Raw genomic sequence first — 12,875 nt, forward strand, 5'->3', positions numbered from 1 at the left:
AATGAGAAGCCTGAATGCCGTGACTAGAGAGTGGCCCCTGCTCGCTGCAACTAGAGGAATTCTGCGTCCAGCAGCGAAGACCCAGCACAGCCAAAAATAAATAAAAAGCATTTTAAAAAAGGAATAGAAATATCACCTCGCTGAATAGGAATGTAATGTCATTATGGGATTCCTCCCATTCAGTCCCCATCCTCACTGAAGAAGAGACTCACCTCAGAATGTTGTTTAGTGTTTTTCTTCTAATACCAAAATGGTATATTCGTTATCGTAAAGTTAAACATACAGATAAGACGAAGCAGGAGTATACAGAAACCAGCCACAGTCCCTCCTCCCTGCATTTTGGTGCACAGTGTATTCTTCTAGAATTCAAACCCCTTCCATGGTTGACAAGGGACGCCCATGAACCATGCAGTCTCATCTCAGGCTGCCCACCCCCCACCCCCAGCTCCAGGCCTGTCTTCTGTTGGTTCTTCAGTCCTGCGCTGCCCTTTCCTGGCCTGGCTGCTTCACAGAGCTCCTCCCTCGTCCTCCTAGATGTAACTTCTCCTCACAGTGGCTTCACATCCAACGTGGTCTCCACCTGGACCCCTAACTCCATCCTCTGCTAAGGCACGCATGCTGGGTATTGTCCTCATTTTGTGAGTGTGGCTACACTCACGTCACTGACATGTTCTCCCGCTATAAGGCCACCCTGACCATTCCATGAGCCACGCCTAGCGCCTCCCAGAGCCGGCCATGTGGAAGTCTCTTAGCCAAACTTTGAAGTGTATGAAGCAATGATACATTCTTAGAAATGGGGCTGCTGCAATCAAGGGTGTATGCTCTCCAGGATTTTGACTTTCTATGGCAGCTACACTCAGGGAAGTTGGTACTGATTTGCACCGCAGCCACATTATCTCAGACTGTGTGTTTGCTTTGACACCTCCCTAGGCAAAGGCCTTACATTTCTGTTGATTAAAGATGTGTTTCTTTGATTATTTGAGGATGAGCATTATTAACATCTCCTTGTCTACTTTCTCCCCTCTTTTGTGAATTGCCTGTTTCTCTCCTTGGAGTGTGAGGGTGCTTATCTTTTCTTATTGATTCAGAAGAGTTCTTTATATATTAAAGACACCCACGCTTTGCTCTCTATGTTGCAAATACTTTTGGTTTTCTCCCCAAAGCTTTACAAGGCACCTCATGCCAGTCCATTACTTGGGACTGCCTCATTTGGGATGATGACCTTGGCCTTTCTGCCCCAGAGTTCAATGGATGTCATGCTGTGGAGACAGGCAGGGCTGAGAGGTGATAGAGGGGGCATACGAGACCAGTATAGGCCAGGAGAGACCTGTGGGTGCTTGGGAGCTCCCTGTGGACTCCAGCTGTCTGCCGATCAAAGTGCTTGTGGTGGGGGTGCTCAGAAGGTGGTCTCCCCAGGGGGAGTGAGTCAGCCATCTGCAGCCTAGGACCCAGAGGGTGAAGGCTGGCTTGGAGGGGAGTGCTTCCTCCAGCCTTGACACAGTCATTATGAAACCTACAGATACTCTCTGCGTGTGAAAATGACACACACAGACAGCCGGTCTCTCTGGCCTGCAGAGTTCCAAGTGGCTTTGTGGATCCAGGTCAGGCAGCCAAAACTCTGGGCAGATTGGCCTCACCTGTCTTCTGTCACCTGTTGGTGGGCAGAGTGGCCCCGCCCCCTTGAGCTCTATCCCCAGCAGGGTCAGGGGTGGAGGTGGGGTGGGGGGTTCCAGGAGCCCCTCCCCTGCACCCAGCCAGCAGAATTTAAAACTGCCCTAGCCTCCAGGCCTCTGTCTGGGATAGACCCCAGTGGCTGGATGTCTCTCGCTCTGCTCCCACCACCCAGCTTTCCGAGCCGACAGCCCAGAAGCAGAGGAACCAGGGTGCTGCCAGGAGTGAGAACCTGGCCAGCTCCCCGCCCTGCTCCAGGGGCGGTACCAGCTGCAGCGCCCCTGGCTCCAACAGGGGGACGCCGGGCGCCGCCTGCCATATGCTCAGAGTTGAGCCTCGATCCGGCGAGCAGCTCTGCCCAGCGGGACTTTTGGCACCTGGGGCACAGGAGGCAGGGCTGAGGGTGAGCTACCCAAGGTGGAGGAAGAGGAGGGAGGGGCCCAGCCACTGGGATGGGGCCTGCGTGGGGCGGCAGGGGCTCCCTGCTCCGTTCTTGGCTGCTGGTCGGTCAGGGGAGCAGGTGGGGGGAATAAAGGGAGGGTTGGCTGCTCTCAGGAGGAGCCAGGATGCCAGCCAGCCAGGATGGGCCTGCTGCGAGCCACAGATGGCGGCCCTGGGTCTCTGCACTCTCCCTGGGACAGAGCACGTCCGGGTGAGGAGATGAGCGGTGCCAGCTCTCCTCCCTGGCAGCTCCCCTCTCCTTGGGGAGGAGGGTGGGGTGAAGGGTGACCCTGGTGCAGGGGCCCCCGCAGATCTTCCAGTATTCCCTGCACACCCTTAATTCTAGCCCCGCAGGATCCCCCGGGGGGTGGGGGTGGGGCTTCTTGCTCACCTCATCCTCCTGTGTAGAGCAGGGGGCGGGGCCCTGGGCCCAGAGAGAATGGGGGCCTTCAGGGCATAAAATATCAGACCTGATTAATCAGTGAGGCCGACCAATAGTCTGCAGGTTCTGTGTGTCTAAGCTCACGGCAGTGCTTATTTAAGATCAAACCATACGAAACTGCTTTTTTCTTGTAAAGTTGAGGAGTGATCGATTTTTAGGCACTTTTATGTGGTTCATCTTATTAGCGTTCCTTCTTTTTCTGTTTTCTAACCAAAGAGCGTGAAACATCCTTTAAATGTTTGCTTGGAGTCAGCCTCTGAAACCATCTGGATCCAGAGATTTCTTAAGATTCTTTATCTATTCAGATTGGGTATCGCTTCTTTAGTTCACTTTGGTCCCTTATGTTTCCCTAACAAGGAATGCGTTTCATTCAGATGGCCAAGATTTCAGCCCAAAGCTGTATACGATAGCCTTGTAATTTATAAAATCTTCTTTAGGTTGTGGTTATACCCCTTTCTCATTACTTCCTAATGAGTCTATTTTCTCTTTTATTCATTATTAGACATAACAGTGTTTTATCTGTGTGTGTGTGTGTGTGTATTTGTTGGTTTGGGGGCTTTACGAAGATTCAATTCTTGGGTATATTTATAACTTTGAAGCTTTTTCAGCATCCTACTGTATTAATTTCTACTCCTGTTACTAATTATTTCCTCATGCCCTCTTTGGGTTTTATTTTCCTTATTTTCTAACTTCTAGAATGGAAAGCACTTCATTTATTTTCGTTCTTTTTTGTTTAATATATTTATTACATTGTGGTCAGGAAATGTGGCCTATGCAGTTTCAGCTCCTTGGAATTAATTTAGCATTCTTTTACTAGTTATGTATTTCTGTCTGTTCTTTTTTTGTATTTCTCAAGTTTTTGCATATTTCAATAAGACGTAATAAAAACCAAAATCTTTCTATTACGTTTGAACTTCTTTGTCACCTAGTGACAAACTTTTACAACTTCTTTAAAAGTTGTAAGCTTTTAAAGAATTGCTTTAGTTTTGTTCAAGTCTCTCGTCAACAATCATTTAATGTTTCAAAATTAGCTTTTCAGTAGAGGTGTTGCGTTTAAACACCTGTAAATCTGTAACTCTGTTGACAGTCATTGTTTCGCTTTCGCATAGTGGCTCTTCTGTGATCTGAATTTACCACAGTTGCCTTTTATATTTTCCGGTTTGCGTGTTCTCCTGTCTTACTACTTATACCCATTTCTTCTCTTCTCTCGTGTTTTGTGGTTATTTGGGGGTTTTCAAAAGCACTGCTTGATCGAATAGCTCTTATTTATCAGGGTCAAGCATGCAATAACATCTTTGGTGTTCTACTTACCGCAGACAAAGAGTTGTATTACCCACCTCATTCTTAGTTTTTGTTAATATGATCTAAAGTGCAGACTAGATTTTATAGTTATTTATACATACCTATTCATTGTCTGATGCTCCCTTTCAAACATTTTAAAATTATTCTCAACTTTGCCTTCACTTTTAGAACCGTATTAGAACCCTCTCTATTTGCTGGTTTCTGTGCATATCACCAGTGTGTTTATTCTGTGACTTTCCCCTCTTAAATTCTTATTTTTGATCCATTTCATAGTCGGTTGAAAAACACTACCAGATATTCCTCTCAGAAAGGATACATGGTTGGAATATTGCATACTAGAGAATGTCTTTGGTTTATTATGGCCTGCACACATAGAGGACAGTATAGCTAGGTATAAAAGTCTTGGGACTCAAAGTTTTCCCTCCTCTCAACCTATAGACTTTGTTCCATGGTCATCTGGAGCTTCTTCTTGATGTTAAATCTGTATATATACTTTTTTCTTTATCCGGTATTTCGTATGTTTTGCAAAGATGTATGTGGATGTGTTTGTCTCTTTTTTCCCGGAAATTAAGTTTAAGGCAATGGCAACACACTCCAGTACTCTTGCCTGGAAAGTCCCATGGACGGAGGAGCCTGGTGGGCTGCAGTCCATGGGGTCGCAAAGAGTCGGACAGGACTGAGCGACTTCCCTTCCCTTTCCCTTTCCTTCATATGTAGGTTGGCCTTCAACCTCAGGAGTTCTCATCTTGGTTCACTCTCTTTGGTTCTCATTTCTGTTCTATTTGGTTTCTGCTGCAGTTTTCTCCCAGGCATCTGCCATCTGTCCACTTTCCCTCTTCTGTCCCTATTATTTTCTCTTTCGCAGTTTCCATGTCTTTATTCTGTGTATGAGAATCTCCACAATTCACTCCATGTTTCTGAATCCATCTCCTACAGTGTTATTTTTCTTGATTGCTTCCAGAGTCAATTCTCATTGTGCTGCTGGGCTTTTGGGTTTGGGTTTTTCTAGCTCTTCTTTCTCTCATGTGTTACCCTTTTTGCATCATCATGTGGCCTTTTCAGCTTGACCTCCCTTCCCTTGTATCTTTTTTTCTTCCTACTTCATAGAGGCTGTGTTTTTAGAATATCTTAAGTCTGACACACCCATTCAATTACACGTCGCCTATGGCTGTTTTTGAGCTATGGCGACAGTTCGCATAGTTGTGACAGAGACCGTATGGCCCACAAAGCCAAAAATATTTACTGTTTGGCACTTTGCAAAAAAATTTTGCAGATCCCTGGCCTGGCGTGACAGCTGGATTCCCATTCCAGCCCCAAGCTGGATGGCAGGGGAATACCTCCAGCTCCTTCTTCATTTCCTAGTCCCTACCGGCCTTTTCTCTCAGTTTGCTTCTGCTCTGTGGAGGTGGTGATCTTCTGTCTCCACTGCCAGACTTTCTCATTCCCTGCATCAGTGATTTAGATAAAAACACGAGTTCACGTCCCCGCTGCAAACACTGTCCTTCCTGTCTGTCCCTCCTCTTCCTTAAGCTCTCTCTCGACAGGGCACCTCCATGTCCCACCACCCACTTCCTGCCATTTGTTTTCTGGTTGGTGTCTCCTTGTCATCTTTCCTATTTTCCAGGACTTTTCTGTTCATCAGACAAAGAGCTGTGTCTTGAGGTAAAACCTGGACAGGTTTTCCTTGTTCTACCACCATCTGTCTTTAATTAATAGAGATTGCTCCCAGATTCCAGTGTTGGGTCATCTGTCAGTTTAGTTCTTGGCATTAGTGTGAATTTTCATTTTTTTCATTGTCTTTATAGCTATTTTGGAACAAAACAAGGAGAGGAAACGTGGGTAACTGCCAAGTAGATGCCATTTTGAAGGAGTCAAAGATGCATTTCAAAGCTTCGTCTGGTCCATCTCGAGGCAGTCTCTGTAGCTTTGTGTGTATTTGATAAAAGAAGAAAATGCAGGAACACTTCCCTTATCTGAGGACCTCTTGTCGAGTGACCTCAGTTCTCTGGCACACACCCAGAGAGTCTGCACGCAGCCAGAGAGCTGCTACGATGTCAGTGCTCTGAAGGTTATTCACCATACCCAGAGGACAGCAGTTCCTTCTCTCATTCCAGGCCTATTGACCCATGCTTTGCATACAGTTCTAACAAGCCTAGTCTTTCTGTTTTCCTAGCTCACAACCAAATCAGAATCAGCAAATCGGTAGGGAGTAGGGGACATGTGGGGGGCTTCCCTGGTGACTCAGTGGCAAAGAACTCACCTGCCAATGCAGGAGACGTGGGTTCGATCCCTAGGTTGGAAAGATCCCATGGAGAAGGAGATGTCAACCCACGCCAGTATTCTTGCCTGGAAAATCCCATGGACAGAGGAGCCTGGCAGGCTGCAGTCCATGGGGTCACAAAAGGATGAGACACGACTTAGCAACTAAACAACAGGAACAAGGGCACATTTGACAACGACAAGCACACTGACCTGATGAGAATTTCTGGCTGACAGAAAGGAAAGACATAAGACCCACAAAAAGTAAACAACAACAAACCAGATACAGCTATAAATCTGCACATGTTGAGGCTGGCACCATTTCCTATAAGGGCAAAGCTGTTTGATGTCCTCTGACTCTAGTTTGAGTCAACAGCCACTCCTCTGAGCTTTTCCTCTGCCAACCTGGGTCCTCCTTACAAATCTTGGGTGCAGAGACCCTGGCCCACCTCCCACAGCTGCAGACAGTTCAGACTGTGGTTCTAACCCTGGCTGCCCATTGGTCTTACCTGGGAAACTTTAAAAATCTGGACACACAGGCTATCCTTTAAGCCAGTGAAATCAGAATGTCCTGGGGGGAACCCAAGCACCAGTGTTTTCCTAAAGCTTCTGGGCTATTCCACTGTGTATCCAGGTAGGGAACCAGGCCGTTAGAAGCACAGGCAGGGCTGAGAGCAGTGCCTCATGCCTGGTTAGTGCCCTGTGGGTGGCTGTGGTTATTGGGGGACAGACTTTTAATGTTCATGAGGGTGGCTGTGATTGGTCTCACGGGGCCCAGAGCTGGATCTAATCAGGCAGTGATGGATGCCACGCACTTCGAGGACAATCTCTGGCCCAGGTGGATACTTGGCTTTGAAGAGAAGAGCTGTAGATGCTGCCAGGAGGGAGGGAAGGGAGGAGGGGAAGCCGGAGGTGCAGGGCCAGGTCGTCCCAGGGGCCACCTGCCCTCCTGCCTGCAGTGCAGGGCGCACTTGGAATCAGTACTGTGGCGCCTTGCTGAACTCAACTGTCCTGTGTGTAGATTGAGAGTCGTGGTCCCTCTCTTGAGGGACTGCCCAGAGGCTCAGGGGAGCTGGTGTGCTGTCAGGGGCTGCCTCCAGGGCCATGATGGGAGGTGGCGGTCGAGGGGGTGCTGAGATTCCCCCCTATAGAGGAGGCATGGCAGGTGATTGACCAGCATGCAGGTACTGATGACACGGGCCAAAAAAATAATAATAATGAAAAAGCGATGAGTGGGTTCAAGGCCATCCATGCAGTGACGTCATCAGCACTGCTGGCAGTTCAGTTCTTTCCCGAGTGGAGCAAGCAGGCGGGGATTCCAGCCAGCTTGCTAGAAACGCAAGCTACTCGTGCATGGCCGGGGTTTAGCCCCAGCAGTGGCTTTGCCGTGAGCGTCACCTGCCCGAGTTGGCAGAGTCATGGCGGAGAGTGGCTCTTTCCAGCGGTGAGGTGGTGTCACGGCGTGGGGGAGGGAGTGCCAGTGGCACTGACTGTGGGTTTGGGTCACTGTCACCCTGTGTCTCAACATCCCCGGTGGGCTCCCGGCCTCTCTCTCAGGATGCTCCACACCCCACCTTCTGAGAGGTCCTGACTCCAGTAGCCATCCAGGTGGCAGGAGGAGCTGGCACTGTGGACTCTGGTGCCCCTGGGCAGGGCATGCTGATGGACAGGGGGTGGTCCAAGGACTCGCACCCTAGGGAGCAGGAAGAGGGGCTGTTTTTCTCATTTCCTGAGACTGGTTCCTAATAGGGTGCCCTAACGGCAGCAGGGAGCTGCCAGGCCCATGGCTCCCAGGGCAACAGGATAGAGCTCTTTCAACTTTAATTAGGACCCTGAAGGAGGCAGTCATCTCCCATGGGACCAAAGGCTGACTCTGGGGTGCTCTCTGAATATTCCTACAGATCTAAGTGATGGTTTGGGGGGCAGGGGGCCCAGGAGGCCTGGCCTTGTTGTCCTGTGCTCCCTCACAAATCGCTCCTCACTCCACCCTGGCCTGGGTTTTCCCCTTTAGAGTATGAGGGGCTGGCACCCGCTTCTAGAGCAGCCATGTGTGTTTCCCCTTCACCTTTTGAGTCCCCTCGCCAGGACACACACCCAGCCCAATTCCAGTGGGTACAGTGACCTTCCACCTCAGACCCAAGTTCAAGGCCCAGCCTTGACTTGCTAGCTGTCTGGGATGCACTGGCAGGTGGTTTTCGATACCTAATCTGTAGAATGGGAATAACCCCCACAGCTCAAAGAAGGGTTGTGAGAATCTAGTGAGAGCCGGCATGTTGAGTGGTTGTACAGGGGGTGCTGGAGTGATGTAGTGAGACTCCATGGTGGGCTGGCCATCATGCCAACAGCTGATTTGTGAACACAGATCAGGCAAGGAACTGTATCACCTTATCTGGTAAAGAATTTGCCTGCAGTGCAGGAGACCCCAGTTCGATTCCTGGGTCGGGAAAATCCCCTAGAGAAGGGATCGGCTACCCACTCCAGTATTTTTGATCTTCCCTGGTGGCTCAGCTGGTGAAGAATTCGCCTGCAACGCAAGAGACCTGGGTTCGATCCCTGGGTTGGGAAGATCCCCTGGAGAAGGGAACGGCTACCCACTCCAGTATTCTGGCCTGGAGAACTCCATGGAGTATACAGTCCATGGAGTCGCAGAGTTGGACACAACTGAGTGACTTTCACTTTCAACTGAAGAGCTGGCGGGGAGAGGGCCTGGTGGGGCCGGTGTTGGAGGTCTGCCTCTGCTGGGCCGACACAGGCCACCCCCAGGGGAAGCAGGCCCCTGGGCGCCCCCCCAACATCCTGCCCAGCTGACGCTGGGACGCCCCTGAAGTGATACCCTGCAGACGCAGGCCCAGCAGCCCTGGCTCTCAGCAGTGGTGGGGCTCATTAGAACTGAACTCTTCTTCGTGGGGCATTTTATTTGCACACTCCAGTAGCGTGGACACCAAAGGGGTTTTCTCCTGCTTCATGGGCTGCTAATTTTCTCCGTGACCTCTATTGTTGGGGCCTGACCCCAGCCAGAGGCTGCTCGCCATGGAAGCTAGCGCCTGACACAGACCCAGGGCGCGGGGCGACAATGAGGCCTCTATTGGCTTTAATCAGGCTCCGGGTGCATCTTAAGAACGGGGGAATTTGTGTGGTGCTCCGAAGCCCTGGGTGGCACAATGCAGGAGCCTGCAGAGTCCCTGTGTGGAGGCCAGGAGGGCCAGTGGGGGTGGGTCAGGCGGGGACCTCTTTGTCCCAGCACTACTCGAGAGGGCCAGACCTGCCCTGAATGGCCCCCCGGGCTGCCCGGCCTGTGGGTATCACCAGCCTCTGGGTGTTTAGGGAGGTGGCCGCCCACCCCGCCCGCCAGCCTATTCTTCGCCTAATTAAGTTTTGTCTGTGCTCTCCCGTCCCCTGCAGACTGTGATTCCTACTGCAAGGCCTCCAAAGGGAAGCTGAAGATTAACATGAAAAAATACTGCAAGAAGGACTATGGTGAGTGAGAGCCCCCTTGTTGGGGGAGGGGGAGGGCACCATGTGACCAGTGGGGTGCAGGGGGCCCTGCGTGGGTGTTAGTCCCAGAGTCCCTGTGACTGGCCAGGAGCTGAGGGGGATGGATCTTGTGCCTGGGAATTTCCCAGCTCTTCCTCCTTGGGGTGGGGGAGCGGTAGCCACAGGTATGGGGACTGCGTTCTCCCCCGGCCCTGCATCCTGGCCACTGGGGGGTCCTGGGCTTCACTCTGCCTCTGAGGGGCTGTGTGGCTGCAAATCAGTTGCTTTACCTCTCTGGTCTTCTGTGCCCTCATCCGTACTCATGGGCATTCAGCCTGAGGCTCTGTAGCTCAAAGAGAAGTCTTTCAGGTATTGGAGAAAGGAAGAGAGCTCTGTGGTGTATTTAAAATGCCGATTTGAGGGTTGACTCCACAAAACAGACCTCCAGGGATGGGTGGAGAATCTGCATTTTAAACTGCTTGCTGGTAATTCTGATGCACCAGAAGTTTGACCAGAGCCTCAGGGATCACTGAGGGCCTTTTCCGTTGGGAGCTGGGGCCTGCATAGACTCTCTGCACTGCAGGCCTCAGGCTCCCTTCCGGGGAAGAGTATCCCACCTGCCAGTCTCTCATGCAGCATCTACCCCAGCGCCCTGGAGGCCGGGGCCTTGCACCTCTCCTTTGTCAGGCTCTCCTCTGCCGCCTTCCATCAGCTCTGCCCCGTGGGAGCGGGGCACCGGCTCTGTGGTTTCTGGTCCCTGAGCTGGCTGGCGGCCTGGGCTGGCCAGACCTCACGGGACTCAGGGTCAAGGCTGACTTCAGGGTGGGTGGGGGCCTGCGGGAGAAGAGGAGCCCCTCACAGCCCCTGGGCAGGTGTCTGCAGATAGCTCAGAGGCAAACAGAAATCCCAAGCAGATGGTCCAGCTGTCTGCTGGCGGAGCTGGGGAGGCCCAGGGTATGGAGGTCAAGGTGTTCGACACTCAGGCAGGAGGTAGCTGCAGCCTGGGCACCCATCCAGTGGGCCTGGTCTTTCCACTCTGTGGCTCTCCTCCTGACCCGGTGGGCCTGGCTATTTCGGGCTGAGGCTGGGCCCCCTCTTCCTGGACCCGAAAGTCGACTCTGCCCATCTCCCCGCGTACCTCCCCGCTCCAGCTGGGTGTTCCTGGTCTTGCTGCTCTGTTCCTCAGCAGTCCTGCCCCTTTTAGCATCACCCGGCCGCCTCCAGGGAAAGGCCAGCGACCTGTGTTTTCTGCCCATCTTTCCTAGTCTGCCCTGATCGGGTGCCTCCTGAGGGACCTGGGGCAAGTCCGGTTGCATGTCTGAGTTGCGGTTTCCTTGTCTGGCATGTGGGGGTGATGCCCGACTGTGTCATATGGAAGCACTCAGCATGGGGCCAGGTGCCTGGTGGGCTCCTGGTAAAGATGGCTGGTCCCCTAGCAGCTGGGTGACAGGGCAGGAAGAAGTGGGCTGGGGAGGGAACAGTGACCCGGTGCTGAGGCCTCATTGTCCACAACCTGCATGGTGTCCCTCCCAGACCCCGGGGGTTCTGGCAACCTGGCCTGGACGCCAGGCCTTTGGGGTCTCATTGGGGCAGCTGTTTGAACCAAATGCAAGGTGTCCTTCTTTAATAAGGACAATGGCCAGGACCTTTTAGCAAAGGGAAGAGAAAGGCCCAAAGGAACCCAAAGGAATGTTGAGAACTTCTAAAACTTCCTCATTTTATTGTGCACACACATGTGTCTGTGTGTGCATATACAGGCATACGTGTACACACAGGTACGTGCGCACACACCCCACACGGAAGCCCAGTACACGATCGTACTGGAGCAGCTGGTAGGTTTTGTGCATCTGTTCTGAAGCAGCCAGGCCCTGGGTCCATAGCGAATTCCTGAAAAGAAGCCCCTTTAAAGTGCTTGTATCCCAAGGCAACTTTCACAGGAAAAACCAACCGTGATTTTGGTAACAAACTTTGGGGTGATTTAAGGATAAAGGAAGTGCTGTCTCTGACCCAGGGTGACAGTAGCCAAAGAGGCCCCGGTGGTTTGGGGTGAGGCTTGGGTGACCCTGTGCTCCCAACCCCGAGCTATCAGAGTCTGCTGGGGATGGCAAGGTGGGATGTGGGCAAGAAGGCCCAAGGTCCTGTGGTGTCCCAGGCTTAGGGCTGGGGGCCACGTGGGGATGCCCAGGGTCAGAGAGCCAGGGTCACAGAGGAGACCCCTGGCCTGTCACTCTGCCACCCCTTATCTCCCTCCCCCACAGAGAACAGGAGGAAGGAGCAGCTTGGCCACCTGGGGGAAGGGTGGGTTTAATTTCAGTGTGGAGCATCCTCTAAGCAGACAGACGCTGGGGAGACTTTCTGTGAAGGGTTAACCACCACCCCCATTCTGTTCCTCCAATGAGAAAAGGGAAAATTGGACTTTTTAAAAAAATTACCCAATGGATCCGTTTTCCACCTGGTTCTCTAGGACTTGTTTTGTTCTCTTCTGACTTCTTTTCCTCCATTGAATTCTGCCTTCCCCACCCCTGATACTTCCGGGGGCACTTTGGCTCCCTCTGACTCTCCTGCCCACTCCTCAGCAGCAGGCAGGCCCCTATCTCTGCAGAAGGGGGCCTGGCTCCCTCCTGTTATAGACCCAGGGGGTGTGCCCTGAGCCGTGCCTTGGCTTTGCGCCACCCCACCAACCCTGGGCAACAGGGCTGTGCGTGGGGAGTGGGGACTCAGTCTCTGAGCTCTTCTTGCCTTTTGCTCCCTGACTTGGTCCTCCCTTCCTCGCTGTTGACTTCCTCCTGGATTGTCCAAGGAAAGCTGGTGTCCTAGGTGGGGTCCTGGTCCGGCTGGCTGACTGGCCCAGCAGAGCCCCAGCCTCCCTCCTGCCCCCTCATCACGTTGATCTCCTGGACCCCATCCGTCCCAAAACCAAGAAAGTGAAAGTTGCTCAGTCGTGTCCAGCTCTTTGCAACCCCACGGACTATACAGTCCATGGAATTCTCCAGGCCAGAGTACTGAAGTGGGTAGCCATTCCCTTCTCTAGGGGATCTTCCCAACCCAAGGATCGAACCCAGGTCTTCCTAGACTTCACCTCAGCCACCCCAGCTCCTGGCCCCACACTACTGCCAGCCCACTGCCCAGGTGTCCACATTTCTGCTGCCAGGCAAGATTTGAGGAACCGCAGAGTCAGGAGAGAAGCGGGGTGCCCCCTTAGGGTGCTGACGAGGTCTGGAGCATGGCACCCTCAGCTTTAAGGTCCTCATCCCCATACCCTGGCCTGGAGGCCTGGACTGGCACT

The 12,875-nt window shown here is 52.3% G+C and overlaps 1 protein-coding gene across 3 annotated transcripts in view; it reads left to right on the forward strand.

Moving 5' to 3' along the window:
* Positions 1 to 12,875, forward strand: part of NTN1 (netrin 1) — a 205,280-nt gene that overhangs the window by 177,468 nt on the left and 14,937 nt on the right. For all 3 annotated transcript variants that reach the window (XM_024980172.2, XM_005220368.5, NM_001192566.1), the window contains one exon: positions 9,518 to 9,592. In XM_024980172.2, coding sequence (XP_024835940.1) covers positions 9,518 to 9,592 — 75 coding nt within the window. The remainder of the gene's footprint in view (positions 1 to 9,517; positions 9,593 to 12,875) is intronic.

Source organism: Bos taurus, chromosome 19 (genome assembly GCF_002263795.3).
Source record: "Bos taurus isolate L1 Dominette 01449 registration number 42190680 breed Hereford chromosome 19, ARS-UCD2.0, whole genome shotgun sequence".
In the NCBI taxonomy this organism is placed as follows: Eukaryota; Metazoa; Chordata; class Mammalia; order Artiodactyla; family Bovidae; genus Bos; species Bos taurus.